General features: G+C 41.4%; 3 protein-coding genes across 6 annotated transcripts; all 3 read right to left on the bottom strand.

Annotated features, from left to right (window-relative positions):
* Nucleotides 1-605: 605 nt before the first annotated feature.
* Nucleotides 606-11242, bottom strand: LOC105892257 (keratinocyte-associated protein 3-like). Of its 4 annotated transcripts, XM_042710581.1 has the most exons (7): nt 9394-10333; nt 8983-9147; nt 6964-7160; nt 5793-5852; nt 3296-3490; nt 1647-1793; nt 606-1353 (listed from the first exon to the last, which is right to left on the bottom strand). In XM_042710581.1, the coding sequence occupies exons 3-7, from the start codon at nt 7120-7122 to the stop codon at nt 1189-1191; spliced, it is 726 nt and encodes a 241-aa protein (XP_042566515.1). In that variant the 5' UTR covers nt 7123-7160; nt 8983-9147; nt 9394-10333; the 3' UTR covers nt 606-1188. The 4 variants fall into 4 exon arrangements, with proteins under 4 accessions (XP_042566515.1, XP_031441500.1, XP_042566514.1 ...); XM_031585640.2 differs by lacking the exons at nt 8983-9147; nt 9394-10333 and adding an exon at nt 11089-11242; XM_042710580.1 differs by lacking the exons at nt 8983-9147; nt 9394-10333 and adding an exon at nt 10970-11073.
* A 3069-nt stretch (nt 11243-14311) lies between these two features.
* Nucleotides 14312-15163, bottom strand: LOC122133788 (gap junction beta-3 protein-like). The gene has a single exon (XM_042710601.1). It carries the CDS (start codon nt 15068-15070, stop codon nt 14312-14314), a length of 759 nt encoding a protein of 252 aa, XP_042566535.1. The 5' UTR covers nt 15071-15163.
* A 1970-nt stretch (nt 15164-17133) lies between these two features.
* On the bottom strand, nt 17134-18130 carry LOC105892245 (gap junction beta-4 protein-like). The gene has a single exon (XM_012818490.3). It carries the CDS (start codon nt 18128-18130, stop codon nt 17348-17350), a length of 783 nt encoding a protein of 260 aa, XP_012673944.2. The 3' UTR covers nt 17134-17347.
* Nucleotides 18131-20314: the final 2184 nt, after the last annotated feature.

Genomic DNA, 20314 nt, shown 5'->3' with positions numbered 1-20314 from the left:
AATTGGCATTTAACAACACAGATGGGAATGTACTTCACATCTCAAGTAGAATTGTAGTTTCACATTTTTCCACCTCCGTTATTTTCTTCAAAAACACCTCACTCTGACAGTTGCCACCAAGGGCTTACCCCACTCCACGAAAGGGATAGAAAATATCACTGCTTTCATCTTTATTTCTCTTTAAACAGCTACTTGCAGCCGCAGAACAGTCCTCTCCCCTGGCATAACTTTGTTTAGGCCCTGCAGTTCTGCAGTTGGTCCTGCCTCTTGTTTTCTGCGATGGTTCTTTTGATTGCAACCACAGTTCAAATTCTCTGTCATCTCTTTTGTGTAGTTTCGAGCTGTCAGCATCACGTTGCTTCCATATTTGTACCAAGATTTCTGATACCTATGTTGAGTATCTTATTTCTGATACCTATGTTGAGTATCTTATTTTTCTGTTGCATGAAAGTCCCCTTTTCCCTCAATTAATGACAAATATACTTGTGTTTGACACTCCAGGTGTGCCTATGCTTTATCAAAAGGTGGTTTCCAGAATCTGCTTTTGTGTTGGTGTTTAGTTTTTAATGTTTGAAAATGATACCCAAAACATTCATGCAGATGAATCCGACGACAATTCTGTTTTATTGAACAAAAAAGATCATAGTAATTTAAAACATAGTATCAAACAAAGTGCGCATGCCCTTCAATGAATTATAAGACACCTTATTTTATCTAAGCTATATCTAAACCACTCTTAAACACTCTCTCTCATTCCTTCTCACTCACATACACACCTACATTCTTCAGAACCCACCTACTTTCAGAAATTCGCACCCATTCTTTTCCACAGTTTAGTATTCAAACAAAGAGCATACAGACAGACAGAACACCTGTTAATGAACCTCATGAAACAACCAGGCCTGGCTGGGTCCACATCAGCAGTCAAACACATCACAAACACCAGACTGATATATGCACTCCGCCCGATGACCATGCATTCACTCGAAGCAGGGGTTGGAGGAACAAGAGGATGAAGGCAGCAACACATGAGATTGTAAACACTTTTGATATTGACCCTGTGTTGCCACTTCATACATAAATAGTAAGAGGACGAGCAGTTACTGATGGGTGTTGGAGGAGAGTCCTGGGATCCAGAAGCTGTCTCGGCTGAGCTGGGATGCACCGATGGGTGTTGGAGGAGAGTCCTCAGATCCAGAAGCTGTCTCGGCTGAGCTGGGAGGCACGACTGGGCTGTGAGTGTGTTGGTGCAGAGGAATGGTGGGGCAGTGTCTGGTGGTGTTGAGCAAGGAGCTCGTGGTGTTCAGGAGGACATGCCTGATTCCCATTGGGAGACTGGTGACCTCGGGGGGGCTGCAACAAGGTGGAGAAAACAGTAGATGACACCTCCGCTGGTCTTGGCACCCCCTCTCTCTCTCTCACACACACACACACACACACACACACACACACACACTACTGTAAGTCTGTTTTATAATGCTTCCAGTAAGAAACATGGTCTGACAACATGGTCTGCAAAGGTGTGCGTTACAGCTAGTGTAATTATACAAATACGAACATAAATAAAAGTAAAAAGCATTTGTACCCCTTGAAGCTTACACCAAATATAAAAGGAACATTCCAGAAGTGGCTAAGAGGGGACATACTGGCCTGTTGACCTCTCGGGGTGGCTTGTGTCTGGGGCAACAGGGTAGGCCCAGGAAAGATGAGCAGGCAGAGAAGGACCAGCTAGAGAATACGACCTGGACCACACTCATCACGATCAGAGGTACCCACAGGATCAGCGTGGTACTCTGAAACAGTGTGCACACACACACACACACACACACACACAGTAAACACCTGTGTAGCCACATGTAGAGGTACACATAAGGACAGGGAGGCCAAAGTTAAAGCCCTGGACTGTACCCAAAGGTAAAATCAAAAAATTGTATCTTTTGAAGAGGACTCAGCGACACAGAACTTTAGAAGGGTTAGTATTCCAGACACGAGGTCTGTTGCTAGACATCTCTCACAATCCCCAGTAACTCAGGCAAGGGGAAATGAAATGAGTCATTCATAAATGCTACTAATATCACAGGCTAGAAATGAAACTACATAAAAAAATAGGATGCAACCAATTGCATTCCTCCATCATCAGCAGGGTTCTGATATCTCAGAGGGCCTTGTGCAGGAAGATCATTTCCAAATCTATAGCCAGCATTTAAAGGGTTAAGAGTAAAACACAGCTCTGCTACCAGTCACAGCAGATCCACACACATCTAAATGAGGCTAAATAGCTACGCTGCAGGGTCCTACTCTGACAAGCCCACTCCAGACTGATCAGAACTACTGGAAATCTTTAGTGTAGAAATCATCCCCACATGCAAATACATCTGCTCCGGCATCACAGGGCCAGCTGAGAGGATATTTTACCATGAGACTGCAAATACGCAATTATGCCCTGCGGTCAGCATTCAGTCTCAAATAGAGCAGGGTCATTGGAGATATCTGCTGACGCTGTGCGCAGGACTATGAAACACACTTGAAAGGGTTGAACTCAGACGTGAAGGTTGGAGGTTAAATCCCTCTATATCAAGCTACACTCACACTGAAAGGTTACATGCACAACTAGGATGTATTTGATTCCTTTTATTAACAATAAGAGAGAGTCCAATGACTAGACGAATTACACCAATTGCATAACACACCTAAAACCTTAGTGCCCCTTCACCATTAACTGCAGTCACAATTTTTTCAATGTGTGTGTTTGATTCAAGGGCAACATGTAAAAACAAGTCACTAGATTCTAGCATGACACATACAACTTCAACTGAATACATTATGTTCAATGTGAGATTGGCAATTAAGATTCTCATCAAATCTGTGCCACATTTGAGGACAAAATTAGATCTACAGTCTGAACATAGCATAAAAAGCACTGAGGGGTCACACAGACAGACTCACATATATTAAAAGCACTGAGGGATCACACAGAAAGACTCACATATATTAAAAGCACTGAGGATCACAGAAAGACTCACATATATTTGGGTGGGGTCACACAGACAGACTCACATATATTCGGGTGGGGTCAGAGGTCACACAGACAGACTCACATATATTCGGGTGGGGTCACAACAGACAGACTCACATATATTCGGGTGGGGTCAGGTCACACAGACAGACTCACATATATTCGGGTGGGGTCAGAGGTCACACAGACAGACTCACATATATTCGGGTGGGGTCAGAGGTCACACAGACAGACTCACATATATTCGGGTGGGGTCAGAGGTCACACAGACAGACTCACATATATTCGGGTGGGGTCGAAAGGGCACTCATTGGTGACATAGGAGTAGGAGCCAATCGCATCTGGGAAACGGCAATGAGTCAGCAAGCTCCGGCCACGGTTGATAATGGCCCTCACCGTGGAAACCAGCAGCCCAACCGCCGAGGCTGCAGCCAGCAGAGCTGAGACCAAGCTCAACGCCCACAACCCCCACGTCTGAAGGCACACAGAACGAGTGAGAGAGAGAAAAGAGAGAAACCTGGGGTGAATTTATTTTCCTTGTCATTCCTCATTCCCTTCTTTTCCTTGTATCTTAGCTCCTCCTTCTGACCAAACAAGGAAGAGATGGAAAATGATACCATAAATAAATCCAAATGATCTCAAACATTATTATTTTGAAGAAACAGAACATTTCTTCTCTCAGAGTTACAGTGAAGAGAGGCAATAAAGAATTACTGAAATAAAGATCATTCTGTGTGAAGCCCCTTTAAGACATGAACTAAACTTGGGGCATTCCACAGGCTGTGCGTGAGCTTGAGGTATGTGTGGAGCCCAGTGGAAGTCCATTTGGACAGAACCCCACCATAACACAATGGACAGGCGTTACAGGCATGAACAGCACCAGCAAACTGTCCAGACTATTTTGTAGTTCTAACACATTTATTTATTATTGAAATAAGAAATAAATAATTATTGAAATACCCACTGTGGTTTTACCACCAAAGACTTAAAATGGCATACCTTTAATTATACCTTAAACATACACTGTGTCATTTGACTACAAGGTGGCAACGAACACAAAGCTTTGAGTCATTTATGCAGGTGCAAATCAGATTCCACAAATGAAATCATGTATTGATAACATGGAGAGAGCAAGAGTTAAGAGGTGTGTGAGTGACACCAAAGGGAAATGATTCAATTCTGTTCACTAGAAGTTGTGGGCATGTTTAGGTAGGTCACCTCACACCCACTTTTCCTTTGTTACAAGATGACACACATGACAAGGTGCCTAGCTGACCAATCAGAGCACCCTGGGCTCATTGGGTGGGGTGGGGTGTGTGTGTGTGGGGGGGGGGGGGGGGGTGAATAGGAGTGTACAGTATGGACATTGGACATTGAGGCATGTAACTCTATTCTAGTGGACACCAAAAATAAAACTATGACCACTGAAGATGAGCATAATAGGTCCTCTTTAGTGGTGGCGTCCCAGATCCACCCACCTCCACAGTCACGATGGGTTAGGATATACGCACAAGCATTACACAAGCTCCCAAGACAGACCGTCCTCAAAAACCATAATCCAACATTTAGCTACGAACACCTATCTCCACTGGGTTCCTCAAGCGCATCTTCAAAGCAAATTGTTACCTCGATGTCTCAGGGCAGTCACAACAAAACACTATGGGACTTGGGACATCAGCCATATAGACTGTGACAGCCATCTGGAGACTTGTCTTACTGCATTTGAATTCCTCAACCAAGCTGGTCATTGGTAACTCAGCATAATAGTAACAAGGAAAACTTGTTTATCATCTATTTGAATTGGTTGGTTTAGGCCTAAGGCTTTTAAAACTGCAGCTGTCAACCGACCTAAATGATTTAGTCACAAATCTATGAGTTACAAGTCTATGCTCAATGTCACTGCATTGGATTATATGTGTGAGAAACACCACAGCAATTCCTATTAATGCCTAACTACCAAAGTAACCAACAAGTCTGTGATGAACCTACTCATTTACACTCAGTTCATGTACACTATAATCTACTGAGTAGTATCCGTGTCACCTTATGAGGTGAGGTTAACTAATCCTGTTAAAGAGGAGTACCTTGTGGAACTGGCTCTTCAAGGCTAAGCCTGTACAAGAAAAAGACAGGTTTAAACTAGATGACTTCAAGAGCTGGCAAGTGTTTTGCAATCATTAAACTGGCCCAACAAGAAAGCAGAGTCAGAATGGCAAGTGACACAATACTGAACCACTGAACAAGCGCAACAGACAGACAGACCTACAGAGGCTGAGAGGTAGCCAAATATGATGAGAAATATGCCAATACTTCTGTTTGTAGTAGAAAGGCACACCATTGCTCATTCTAATGATGTATTATTGCTCACACAATAATAAACACAATAATAAACCACTGAGCAAGAGGAACAGAAAGACAGACCTACAGATTATATCGTGCCAATAGCAATTGAAATTGTCTCTAGGTACGGTACTCTAGGGCAAGGAAAAACTTTCTTTTAACAAGAAACCTTGAACAGAACCTCGTCTTTAAGGGTGGACCCATGAAGAAGAGAACAGGAGCACTCGGATGGATTCATACACCAATCAGAGGATCAAATATATTAAAACACATGTGGCTTGTGTACATGATACATACATGATACATACATGATTCCATGAAACATAAATATTATGGCAAGAACAAATTGTGTTCACTAGAACAATGTTAGAACTTAAAATGAAGATGAACATGTTATGTTGTCAGTGTGCCAGTGTGTTTGTTTATGCTGACTTACAAGTGCTCGTCGAGAGTTGTTTTTGGACAATACGATGGCCAGGATACCAATTATGACACCCTGTAAGGATAATAACAGGAGAAATTAGTAAATCCTGCTAAAATACTTTATTTCAACAGTAGGAATCCGCCTAAGCTTAAAGAGAAATATAGCATTCTGGAAAATGCCTGTTTGTCCTATCCATGTGTAGACGGGGTGAAATTAAAAACGTTGCTTCTCCCATGGAACTTTCTAGCATGGACTAAACTGAACTGGGCAGGATTCTAGCTGCATGGCAAACACACTTGAGTTCAATTATCTATGGCTAGCATGTTGCTTAAAGGGAAACTTAAGGATTTTTCAAGCTGGGCCTTTTTGGGTCCAAACTTTTATTAAGGACAATTAACAATCGAAATCAGCCCAGTATTGAGTTAGAACACTAAAACCGACAACAGTAAAACAGCTACACAATGGAATCCTTTGAGGCAAGCCAGTACATCAAAGTAAACCACTGGTTTACTGGCATGGCAGTTTTGTTCTAATTCAATACGTTCCCATTTGTAAAGCTTGGGACCCAATAATATCTCAAAATAAGGCCCAGGTTGTACAATCCTGAAGTTTCCCATATCAGAGGTCAGGTTTACACACCCCACAGCTCTATATCCCTGGCCTCTGTTGACAGCTAGAAGAACTTTGTATGTACTACGGTTCACAACTATAAGTAAATACCCTGCCTATCATCAGCCTTGGGATTCTGGCTGTGAGACAGAGAGCCCCATTTTGTTTTGAGATCTCTTCCACTGTATTTCATCCCCCTCCTTATCATTCTACTCCTCTGATAACAACACTGATTTGGCAACACTGAATCACTAGATTTGTCGTCAGTGAGGCATAGAGACATACATTAGTGAAACAGATCTGGCTGATTCCCATGCCAAAAAGGTAGGAATCAAGCTAAGGGCAAGCTTTAGAAGATAAGCTCCTAGCTTCATTGCTTCAATAATGACCCCTATCTTCATTGCTAGTGTGCCCGTTTGATGCCCAAGATTTACTAAGCCACTGCCTAATTGGGTTACCTCTACTCGGTTACTCTTAAGCCAACACTGAATGACCATAAAGCCTGAGCTAATTAAGAGTGGCTCTTAAGAGTGGTTAACTTGTTAGCATGTTGTGGTTTACTTGAAGGCCTCACCGTGAGTCCTGCAACCATGGAGATGACATTAGAGATGGCGTACTCCATGCCTCGCGCCGTAGGGTGCAGGTTGATGTGCCGCAGCACGGCACCATGGACCAGCGCCCCCAACAGGAAGTTCACGTGACCTATGAGCACCACGCTCAGGCCGAACTTCATCAGGGCTTTGGGCTCCTCCAGGCCTCCACAACATCCTCCTGGAAGTTACAGGTGGCAGGAGGTAGGCAGAAATCCAGAAATAAACAAATAGAGGGAAAATGAGTAACAAAGAAGGAATCGGTTATGGAACTGAAACTATAGTCAGTGCAGTAGACCTACGGAATTAGATTCTGTACCAATATTATCAGTCTGGCATGGTTTTTCCGTACCAATAGTATTTCTACTGCTGCCACAGAGACATTTTCAGTCATTGGAGAGGGTCAATTCAGTTGCCTCCCCCGCTGGGATGAACCCTAGTGCAGCGCCTGTGGCTTAATGGCCCCCTATCGACATCCCTCCATGATGCAGCCTAGTCAGCGTAGGCCACATGTTTAGTCAGCAATGTTGTGACATCATAAGTTGATTAAAACAAGGATTGTAGTCAGAAGCAACGCTTCTACCACTTGGACACTGAGGCAAGCATTTGTCACTGACTACAACCACTAACTGACCATAATCAATCAATCAATCAATCAATCAATCAATCAATCAATCAATTAATTAAATACAAATTTGCCAAGAATTGATCTCAGGTCAACCCGCGCAGGAATTAGTTGTAAACAATGGAAAGATAGACAAGTTATTAATGAACTAATCAGGTAATTTAAACAGATCCAGTTAGCTAATAACCTTTGTAATTCGCTAATATCTAACTTCAAGTGAGTGTTTTGTAAGATATTATGCTTAATGTACCAGTATTATTTACTCCTGCATATTTAGCTAAACCAGTAAGTATTTTACTCTTCCTTAATATGTGCACTTTTAATCACATATTGCACCAATCAATGTAAAAGATAATCTGAGTTATGACAAACCGTGGAATTGGTTTATGAAAGACATGGGTAGTTCTGATCAAAAAGGTGACGATATGTTATAGCAATGAAAAGTTAACTCAGTCTGAAATGACAACATGTTTAAGGTTCCTGATGGTACTGAAGAAATCAAACTATTGCAGTTGAAATTCAACTTCACTGTAATCTATACACTCTCGTTTTATTCTGTACATTTCTGCACTGCAGTGTGACGCTGAAGCTGCCCTCCCCAGACAAGATAAAACAGGACATCTGAGACAAGGGTGAAAGCTGTTGCTAGGGTCTCTGTAGGCAACACCTGGGAGAGCCAAGCCAGCAGCCAGCTTCCACACTCTTAAATCACCACAGGTCCCTGCTACATATGCAGAGCAGCTGACCTTAGAGCTTCCTGTTATCGGTGAGGCATTCAGCTTCACTAGTGAACCACCGGAAGAGGCCAGGTAAGAACAACCTGCCCAGGTAAGAACACCCTGCCCAGGTGAGAACACCCTGCCCAGGTGAGAACACCCTACCCAGGTGAGAACACCCTACCCAGGTAAGAACACCCTGCTCAGGTAAGAACACCCTGCCCAGGTGAGCTCGACTGTAGTAGCCTACTGACAAACATCCTCACTCATCCAAAGAAAAGGTGCAGCTGTGTAGTCACTGCTCTCTTCTCCAGGATGTTTTTGGTGAGGCTTCTCTGACTCAAACATCATGATCCAATCCTCATAGCTAAAAATCCTCTTGGATAAAGATCATTTAATTGATGTCAAACAACTTGCAATGCGTGGTTGCATACCTATCCCATTGTCTGGGTTAAAACTGTTTAAATACACAGGTAGATTCCCCCAAACTACCAAAAAACAATCAGACCAATGTAACTATAAAAGCATACAGACAGGCTGTGTAAGACGAAGCACAATGTAGAAAGCATAAAAACATCTGACGTGACGCCAACAGTAATTACTTCCACTGGCGTAGGCTCATTTATTCCTTATCTCTTACTTTTTACATTTTTAAAAGGTACCTGCTTGAAAATCCCAGTGAAATGCTCATGAAGGCAGCTTTGTTGATGTTGTTGTTGTATCCTACTGCTCAGCTTCCTATGGTTAGGCAGTCGTGTTGTTGTGTTGAGCACTTATGGGCTATAGACAGCGCATGTTGTACTGTGAAGGAGGGCCCTTACGGATACCTGGGGACAACATGTGGTAAGTGTTGTGGCTGTCTCCAGACAGTTGTGTGTTGTTGTTGTATCTATGGTTGGGCAGTTGTTATATTGGTTAGGCTGCTGGTTATGAGCACTGTGACAGTGAGAAGATTGGCCATTGTGGGAAGTCCTAAACCAATAGCACAAGGAATGTATCATCTTTTCCTGTGTATAACTAAACAAAATGGACATAATGGACACCTATGGCATGAATTCCTGTTCTGTGTCTACCTGTTACTTCGATCTTCACATGACACTGTCGGTTACAGTATCTGCCTGAACTACTTGCACAGAGCTCATCAAGGCAGGTAGTGTCCACTTTGTGCTGGAACATTCTGTGAGGGATGCAACTGATGGTCTTCTGGCTAAACTACATGGGCAGTGAAACCTCCTCACCAAGGCTGATGCAGGGTTCCTTCAGCGCTCCTAAACGTCTGGAACACACCACAAAAAAACCTAATATAGCTGGCTCTTTGTCAGCTGACAGACCATCCATTTATATTTATATATAGTTCACTTGTCATTATGATAATTATATTTTGTACTTTTATTTGGTATCTTGTTGTCTTTAGTTGCCTTACATTGTTTACCTGTCATCTCTGGTGACTGCTAGTCCATCTTGCCAGGTAAGGTTCAATTTGTATTATGTACCATATTAGGTAAATTATTTGTATTTTATTTTGAAGAAACTTAAAGGCAACTGGGCCGATATTGAATCGAACTCTTCTGAACGTTTTTCCTGGTGTGGTGGCTGAAAGGGAGTCTATCTTGGTATCTTGAAAAAATAATGCACGATATTATAGAAACAAATCAAATGGGTAAAAAGGTAAAAAATCCGCACCAGTAGCCACTTCGAAAAAAAAAAACTAGAAAAAAGGGGTTAGATAGATGTAGCCTGCCAGGGATGAAGTTGAACGAGACAATATTCACTCCAGTGACACACTCGACACAAACAATTGGACCTATGGCCTACATCACTGTGATAGACTATTGACTGGTTTCAGGTTCACTCTGTCTGCCAGGTATTGATTGGCTTCGCAAAGGCCATGACTGTGCCAACACAAAAGATGTCACCACATTTAATGATTACACAGTAAATACACAAATTCAGAATTGCTACCAGAATATTATGCAATAATTATACTAGCAGAGAGCTGTTGTCTAAAACAATTCAAACACTTTTAAGATTTAGGAAAAGCCTACCTGTGTCTACTCTACGCTTTGTATAGGTTAGCCTGCTGCCACATCCGAGTTCGCAATTTGTGCTTGCATTAAAATCCACAAATTAGCTTCTGTTAAAGCGATTAGGAGTAGCTTGGTTACGAGTCGTGAAATGCAAGTGCACAAACTGCCTTTACAGGCTGCACGGCGCTTTGTACGATACACAATAGTCTTGTGGTATAAACGTCCCACAGCTAATCCAAAGCCACTATTTCAGTGTTCGTGGTCTGACTAGTAAAATGCTACATTTAATGCTGATGAAGTAGACTGAAGTAGGCCTATACTTGTAAATAAAAGCAAAAATTTCGTGTAAAATAAAATTACTTATTTGTAAAACACCCCAAGACACCATCACTGAAAAAGGGGCTATATAGCCTATTCGTTTCACTAAAGATATCCATTTATTAGGCTCCATTAATTAGGGAATCCTATTTGTGAGCATCTTCGGTTTTCCAGTTCCATTCATTTACCACTCATAATAAAAATAAACCTCATCAAATGACAGATTTAGGCCTACGTGAATACCATTTTTCAAAAGAAAAGCAACAGGCGGCGGGGTGGTAACACCATGGACGTTTTACCTTACCCGGTGAACAACTCATGCAGTAGCCTAGCTTATTTAAACGTCTCTTGTATTCAGCAGACTTATTCGTTGTTGATTTCTCAGGCTGGTCATAAACCCACACCACAGAGTAGGCTACTCACCTGATTTTGCCATAATCTTTCCTTAAATTACACGGGGATTCACGCTGCTGAGATTCATGGATCCGGAGCTGTCACCCTCTTCCCTCCCCCTCCCCCTTCCATCAACAAGACAGGTGCTTCTCCATTCCGGAGAACAAGGACACGCCCACGCCTTTCATTTAAAACCACATGTTCAGTTGTGAGCAACTTCGAAGTAAACAGGACCAGAGCAACATCAAAAGAGTTGCAGCACACCAAGTAGTTATACCAACGAATGTCATCATTGACATGGTTCCCTGCTTCATATCTCTACTTATAAAAGTAACCTTAAGAGCACACTGTGAAGGTTACCGACTATTTTGATGTACAACAAATAGGCTACTTTTAATATTGGCTACTCACTCAGTTTTTACATTTATGTATCCTTGAGTGCTTTATGAATGCTCATATGTTTTTTTCTTGACTGACTTGTGAATGAATTTCTCTGCTTCCTTCTGATTTTCTCCGCCTCTCCTCCTGAGGGAAATTTTGATCTGGACGTTGTTTGGAAGATGTTTGTACAGATGTCTGCGTTTTGAGAACGTGTGTGTAGTTCTGACAAAATGGGGATTTGTTTGAGTAGATGTAGAGTAAATTCAATAAGAAAAAAAACTGTAACATTACCATGGCTCTTTTCGCTATCTCTCAATGCAGGTCAGCGGAACTATTTGTCAGGCCATGAATGTAACCATAAAGTGAGTTTGACATCAATTTGACATGGCAACATAAATCCTCACGAGAACCCTTAAAGAGGCTAGACAATGAAGCAATGAGTCCCCTCGATCACAATCAGACCCTTACATGTAGCGACCAGCAGCCACCTGCTCACTATTTGGCCCGGCTGCATGCTCAGTATTTACCTGGTCAGATTCAGACCCCACTGCTGAACTGCTACTATAACAAATATAATGCCATCAGACCAGGTCATTCTGTACATCAACCTCTGGTCAGTTCAGCTCTTAAAACTTTGACCATAATTACAATAGTGGGAATTGAGAACTGTGTTTCTTGAAAAAGCTTATGGGAGACTATGGAGAGAAGGAGTCATATTTAAATTGAGGGAATGTGTGGTTTATGGTTGTATAGTAAAGTGAATTAGTAGCTTTCTGAACAATAGGTCTGGATCAGTGAGTGTGCATAATGGTGCTGTGCAAGGAAATGTAATTAGTCACATTCTTTATAATGTAATGATTAATTATATCTTCAAATACCTGGGCCCTGGATTTAGCAAGTCTTTGTATGTTGGAAGAGAATCTAGACTGTTTGCTGTCAGGTTCAACAAATCTCATAACACCCACTAGAGGTCACTTGTTGTGCATATTGAAGGTACAGTCTGTGATTGTAATGAAATACACATTGCTCCTCACAGCTCTCTGCGCGGTCCATTCAGTGTGCGTTCAAAACTATGGTAGTCGTAAGGGTGCTGGAGGGAGGTTCTGCAGAGAGAGAGAATGAGTGAAAGAAAGAGAGAAAGGACATGGGGACGAAGGAGATGGTTTGAGTGATCAAAAGATAGTCAAGTCAAGTCAAATGTATTTATAAAGCACATTTAAAAACAACTCACGCTGACTAAAGTGCTGTACAATTAAATCACAATAAAATAGAAAAACAGAAACAAAAAAATTAGATCACAAAAAAATCAAATAGAAAAACAGAAGCAACACACTCAACTAAGCATCTACACATCAAAGAACAGAGACGCCTCAGAAAGCAAATATACAAATTGTCAACTAAAATCAGGGGGATCCAAATGCTAAAGAATAAAAGTAGGTTTTGAGCCTGGACTTGAAGGAGTTAATAGAGGGGGCTGATCTGATAGAGAGGGGGATGCTGTTCCACAGTCTAGGGGCTGCAACAGCAAAAGCGCGGTCACCCCTGGATTTAAGCTTTGATTGGGGGACTGCCAGGAGTCCTAAGTTAGACGACCTGAGGGGCCTGGCAGTGGAATAAGGGGTTAAGAGGTCTACACTATCAACACTATGTCTCTCTTTTAATTTCTTTCTCTATGTTAATATTTAACTTAACATCTCTTTAATGTCTTTTCATTTCTTTCTCTATGTTAATATCTAACTTAACATCTCTTTAATGTCTTTTCATTTCTTTCTCTATGTTAATATCTAACTTAACATCTCTTTAATGTCTTTTCATTTCTTTCTCTATGTTAATATCTAACTTAACATCTCTTTAATGTCTCCTGTCTCTGCCTGTCTCTCTCTCTCTCTAGCTTACTGTCTGTCTGTCTTTTCTTTCTTTCTTTAACTCTATCTATCTTTATGTCTTATGTCTATCTCCTTCCCAGTTTCACATTCCATACTGTCTCTCTTTATCTCTCTGCTGTTCTACCTCTATCTTTCAATCTATCCGTCTTCACACACCTCTTACTTTCTACCTTCCTTCTCCTTTGTCTGTCTCTCTCTGCATGCACTGAATCGCATTAAATGTTCTAATCTTTTACTTTATTTTGAATTTGTACTTTTTTTCTTGACATGCACTGGTATCTCCTTCTGGAAAAGCAAGTCTGGTTCTTATTCTTATTCTTTTTACCCATTTTTTATATATTGCTTTGCTGATTTCATTGCCATTGTGTTGTCCTTTGAAGGTCCTTTCTGAAGGTGACCATCCTTTTTTTCTTTTTTTAAGGTGACCATCTGTTAGAATATCATTTTAATATTCAGATCTAAATTTGACATTCAGATCTGTCCAGATCAAAAGTAGGGGATAGCATTTACCATGATGGAATGTTCACAATTTGAACATCAGTAAGCTTTCCTTGATGCTGTACACTGTATACGTAGTAAATATGCTAACTACAGCTCAGAAAGTAGGCTGCAGTATTCAACTTTGTACAAAGACCATGTTGGAACACACAACTGAATGCAGCCTACTTTAAGTATTTAATCCGGTGAATTGTCAGCAGCCACTTGCACAGTAATTCAACTTTGTCATTTCAAGAGTCTGATCAAACAGCATTTGTAATATAATATCAGGTAATATAATATAACATGAGGGCTTTAATCAAGCTTTAATTAATATACGATTTATTATCAACTTTATTATCAACAATTATTTATTATATTGTGACTATGAAAAAACTGATAGTTAAATGAAAGATTAATAATACAAATGACATAATAGACTTGACAGGCTAATTAAGCTCTTTTCATTGAGGTGTTGAATATGGCAATCTGGTGTTGGTGAGATACTGTCATTCTGGTTTCATTTCCTTGGCTGGTGTGTAGGTGGCCATAGGTAGGCTACAGTCAGTGCAGTACGGCTCTCCACAGGTCTTCTTCCTGGCGGCCATGTTGCCCCTGTGACTGCGGCGCAGCGCACGCATGGCCATGAGGTAGAAGATCTCACAGATGTTGAGCACAATACAAACAGCTGAGGCACCCACCATAAAGTATGTGAAGATGCGCTTTTCGGTCGGACGGGAGATGTAGCAGTCCACATTGTGTTGGCATGGCCACATGTCACAGGTCACCTTGCGGGGCATGTCGAAGTTTGCGTAAATGTAATGCAGCAGATAAAGAAAAAGCACCTCAATGCCCGTCTTGAAGAACAAGCTGAGGAAGTAAGTCCACCACAGACCGCCGTGCTTCTGTCCTGGATTGTTATAAAGGCGCACACCATCACCATGCTTGGCACGGTATTTGCGCTCCCGATCTTCGCGGTACCACACGTGCATCACCACCATGAAAGAAGGACAGGTGACAAAAATGAGTTGCAGAGCCCACAGGCGGATGTGTGAGATGGGAAAGGTGTAGTTGTAGCATGCGTTGGCGCACCCAGGCATTAGTGTGTTACAGTCGAAATCCTTTTGGTCATCGCTCCACACACGTTCAGCTGCCACCACGAACACCATGACACGGAAAACAAACACCAGCGCCAGCCAGATTCGGCCAAAGCCTGTAGAGTACTTATTCACTCCACTAAGGAGGCCTTCCAGACCCTTCCAATCCATAGTGATAGTGTATGTGAGGGTAGGTTCAATGAGTATCGATTTCAAATGAGTATCTGAAATGCAGCCGTTCAGATTTTGTTCTGTATGGACAAATGGAGAGAGAAGGAGTAACATTGATATTCAAGTTCAGTATCATGATTTTTTAAGACACCAAAACTGTATTCTATATGTAATCTTTATGCCCACCGTTCCCATCCACATACAGGGGTGTTTGATGACACAATGTTAAAGTTTAGGTAACGTTTGATCCGTGTGAGGTTCATCACTAATGTCTGCTAAACAATTTGAATCCTTCAGTGTTATTCTCACATATTTGTGCAGTTAGTACAGACAGTTAGAGCATCATCAGTAATACTTACATAATATCTAGAACTCTGTGATGATTTTCAGTTCATTGCAGAAGTCTGCGTGTCAGTGGGGATCCTTCAGTGTTGTCTCCCTGCAGTATGCCCTTTCTGATCAGAGCAATTTCACAGCTCCTTGATTAACCGAGGGCATACACTCACTGGTCAGGGTGTGGTTTGAATACACTTTATACTTTGATAGCAGCTCTTACGCATTCTTGTGAGGTTTAAAGAGACGCTCATAGGCTAGTGAGAGTCTGAGACCTCATTTAACCTCACAATGATGCAAACATATCTTCTCAAAATCTGTCATTGCAATAACTCTTTTAACGTATGTTGCATTCTGTCTTCAAAATAACCAAGTTGTTATGGCATTTCCATGCCATGCTTCTACATTTCCACATGACTGACTACACTCAAGTATGGAAAGGTTTCGTATTATTGCCTTTTTAGGGACTCTAGAAAGAACAATCCTTTATGAGTGTTTATCACAGACCCTTGTCAAATAATCATAGCCTGGACAAACACTGTTTCCTGTTAAATCACTGCCGTATTCTGTAGTATTTGCACTAATGCCATATATGATATTGTCATCGTGACTTCGTCAGATCATATCTCACTTGTACAATCACCCAACCCTTTCCTCCGGTCCCTGAAAGCCTCCATAGCTCCCAATCCCTCTGTACACCAGGTACGTACGGTACGGCCCCCTGTTGATTCATGGTGACTAACTGGCCAACACTTGATAACTGAGTGCTGTGTGATATCTCAGTCTACTGGACCTGTCTACATGGTCTCAAACAAGTCATTAGGGACATTTGGTTTCAAGTGCTCTCAACAATACTGCATTTGAATCTGTCTGGTGAAGAGCTAAGGAGGTAGTCAGGACCTTTCAGTCTTCGCAACCTATACTTAGACACCTTTGTTGCACACTTGCGAGACTGCTGCCGTGGCGGGGCTGATTTGACCCTATTTGACCCTAGCACCCCTACTCTATGGTTGTGTAGGCACACTAATAGCCAGAAAAAGCCAAACCCTTGTTTGTCAAGCAGTGACAGCATTCAGCCATATCAGACTTTCCACAGGTGTCAGATACTTCATGGGACCAGGGGAGATTTCCTGGACATTATTAATAATTAGTTTATCATGGAACCAGGATATAACAATTAATGGTTTCAACTGATATCTTAAAAAGCCTCTATACGCCAGGGGAGTTTCAGGAACTCCTTCTGCACACTCAGGGCACTACACTTGAGGTTTGTGCCCACAATCTCCAATCTTGTGTACATACTGTGCTGACAGACTTCTCCTACTATTACCACTTCAGCAGATTTTTCCACGCCAAAGTCAAGAGTTTATAATGTTGTGGTTATTGTGGTTGAGCATGACAAGTGTTAGATGATAGTTCACATTGGCTCTGTAGTGTTTCTTGCTTTGCAGATCTTTTTTATAACAACATAATGATTACATTTGTTTAGCAAAATTAAAGAAAGTTATTATAGTATATAAAATTATAAGTAGATGACAACCATGTGAAATAAATATTTGAAAATAAATACTCAAATGTTTTAATCAGTTCAGAAGAAAATATACAAAACACTGAGATACAATTAAAATTCTGTTATGCTCTGGCATAACTGCTTGGGTAAACACAATTTAATAAACAGTGTAAACAGTTAACATTACATTTCCACACAATGATACATTTAATTACAGAATTATTAATCTGAATGTACTATGTTCTGAACATTAACAAATATATAGGTTTAGACTGTGATGAAACAAAAGTTTAAAGGTTTTCATGCAATATTTAATTCTACCTTAATTGAAACATCTATTTACTCAAGTGAACATGCTGTGGTTTATCCTAATATTCTTGACTGCAGTATCTTCACAAACACAGACTCTCAGAGTATGGCTAACACAAATCAGATCAGGCCTTATAGACAGGGGCGCTTTCATCAACCCGATGGTCATTCAGTATGGACTCATTATGAGCGTTCTGTTCCTGGGGATTCACTACAGATGTTATGGCTGCCGGATATCTGTGCCGAGGGCGAGTGGTCGCCAACTCCTTACAACGCTTTCCCACCAGGTAGGCCATCTCAAGCAATGTGAGTAGGATACAAACACCACTGGTGATCACCATGAAAACGGTGAAGATGCGCTTCTCTGTGGGCCGGCTGATGAAGCAGTTTACAGCCTGGGGGCAAGGTGCTTCCTTGCACTTCACCGCCAGTGGAAAGAAGTTGGCTTCATAGATGTAGAAGACCAGGAAGATGAAAACACCATCCACTGCCAACTTGAAGAGCAGGCTGAATAGATAGGTCCACCAGAGTCCACCACGCTTTTTTCCTGTGTCTTCGTAGAGCTTTGTGCAGCCATCACCATGCTTCAGCTCGTGCTTTCGCTCCCGGTCGTCGCGGTAGGCCACATGCAGCAACACCAGCAGTGAAGGGCAGGTGACAAAGATCAGCTGCAGAGACCAGAGCCGTGAATAGGAAATGGGGAAGAAGTGATCATAACAGACGTTCTTACAACCTGGCTGCCTCGTGTCACAGTCAAAGTTCCCCTGCTCATCCCCCCACACCTTCTCAGCGGCCACGAGGAACACCATCAATCTGAAGATGAACACGACCGAGAGCCAAATGCGGCCGAACGCTGTGGAGTATTTGTTGACCCCACTGAGGAGGCCCTGCAGAAAGGCCCAGTTCATGCTGAAGTGATGTGATCCAAAGACTGCTGCTGACCAGTGCCTGGGTGTGTTCCATGTGACAGACTTCAGTGCTTCACTCCAGTTACTTATACACATGCAGAAAGCAGTCACGTAATCAAAGGGCACCACAGTAAGCAAATACAGGGCTGCCTCACCATTCGCTTAACTGTTTGTGTTTGTGAGTGTGTGTGTGTGTGTGGGTGGGTGTATGTGAGTTTGTGTGTAGGCAAAACATTTTAAACTTTCATTTTAAAGCAAATTCTAAAATTGAAAATACAAATATGAAAACATTTTTGCGAGAATCTTTCTGGTGTTCCGTCCTGGGCTTGGGCCAGTCCACGATTCTGGTGACAGTTGATAATTGAGCCCAACAGCCAATGAAATTCCACTCCCCCCTTCCGTGCTCCTGAAGCAACGTGTTCAATGACTGGAGTAGTGCGTGGCTCAGTTTGAGACACATCATTGTAGATCCACACGGTTAAAGTGCCACCAACCTGGGCTCACAGACTCCATCCTCCAAGCTCAACTGCTGTTACGGCTACCAATGGCATCATTTCAAATCTAACATCATTCCAAAGGCACATTAAGATTTGCATTTAGTTTCACAAATCTGGGTGGCTGGGGTGGATATGAGGATTTAACAAGGGGTATTAGAGGGATGAGATTTAGGAAACGACTACCAATGTGATCTTAAGTCAACACAAAAGGCACATTAAGACTTGCACACAGTTTCTCAAATCTCAGATGAACTGGTGATCACACAGCAATACACAACAACCAAACATAATCAACAGGTAAAGGGTAGCATATGATGTAACATCTCTCTTTTATTTGTATGTATCAATCTGGTAACACTTGAGTGGCATGTACACACAATATTACATACATAGGATCCACCCCCTCAAACACAGACACTTGCATGCATACTATGCACACACTGTTGGAGTACGACAGTAGTAGGGGAGCTGTTTGATCCGAGTAAGCTTGTTATGATGACAGCTGCTTGGTTTTTGGGGTGTGTGCATATGTTGTGGTGTGTATGGTAGAAGCTAGTAAAAGCAGTAAAGCCTACTCCATGTACTAAACTATTTCTTCCACATTAATGAGACTTACCAGATTTAAAACCTTGAGCTTGATAAATGGAATGATTCTGTCCCTGAGCTCATTTTGAATACTGCTTTAGTAATCATAAAGCCTACTCTATGTTAGGGCTGTTTAATCTGTCATTTGTTGGGCAAGAATTAGCCATCCTCTACTACTGCTGTGCAATCACTTCGCACTTCTGTATGGAAATGCAGCTAAAAGTAGTCTAAACTGGGATTCTAGCTATCTAGGATAAGAAGACACTCACTAGACTGATTTCACTTTTTCTCTCATAGTTATTAACAATCTGTGTAGATGAATTGTCATGGAATAGGCTAACAACGTGTGTCTGTGTTTTCTTTGGAGATCTAGCATTTCATTTGTGGTGCCTTTCAGTGATAGTTGTACCGTGGTTTTCTGTACATTTAACCTTAATTTTGTCTTTATTTCAGGTTTTAAAATAGTTTACTAATTAATCATATCTGCACAGCTTTCTTAATATTGCTGTGTACTCAACTCTTATTAATAGGATTATTGAGTGTTACATTTTCGACATTGTAATAAGCATCACCTCACCTACAGTTGTTCACAATGGGTGTTGCTAAGTTGTCATTGCAATGCTGCAATACCAAAGTGTGTATTTGTTATGTTGTGTTAAAGGTAGGGATGGGTATCGTTTGGTTTTTATCCGATACCGGTACATAACCGATACTTTTAAAACGATACCGGTGCCTAAACGGTGCCGGAACCGATACTTTTATAAAAAATAAAAAAATGTTTACGATTGACGACATTTAAGAAAGGCTTTATTGCCAAATATATGAACTGTTTAAAGTAGATTATATATATAAATAAATACAAAACACCTTTTAGCTTAAAACTTAAATAATATATGAACTGTTAACAAAAGTTTAGACTATACTTAAATAAATACAAATAAATACAAAACACACACACACACTACAGCTTCAATACTTCAGCAATTCTTTTGTTCAATTCAATTTTTTTTCTTCAAATTGAACAATTTATTAACTGTTTAAAGTATATTATAAATATAAATACATACAAAACACTTGGCTTCAAACTTTTTAACTTCAAACT

The sequence above is a fragment of the Clupea harengus genome, chromosome 19 (assembly GCF_900700415.2).
Source record: "Clupea harengus chromosome 19, Ch_v2.0.2, whole genome shotgun sequence".
In the NCBI taxonomy this organism is placed as follows: domain Eukaryota; kingdom Metazoa; phylum Chordata; class Actinopteri; order Clupeiformes; family Clupeidae; genus Clupea; species Clupea harengus.
This window is presented reverse-complemented; position numbering and strand designations above follow the sequence as displayed.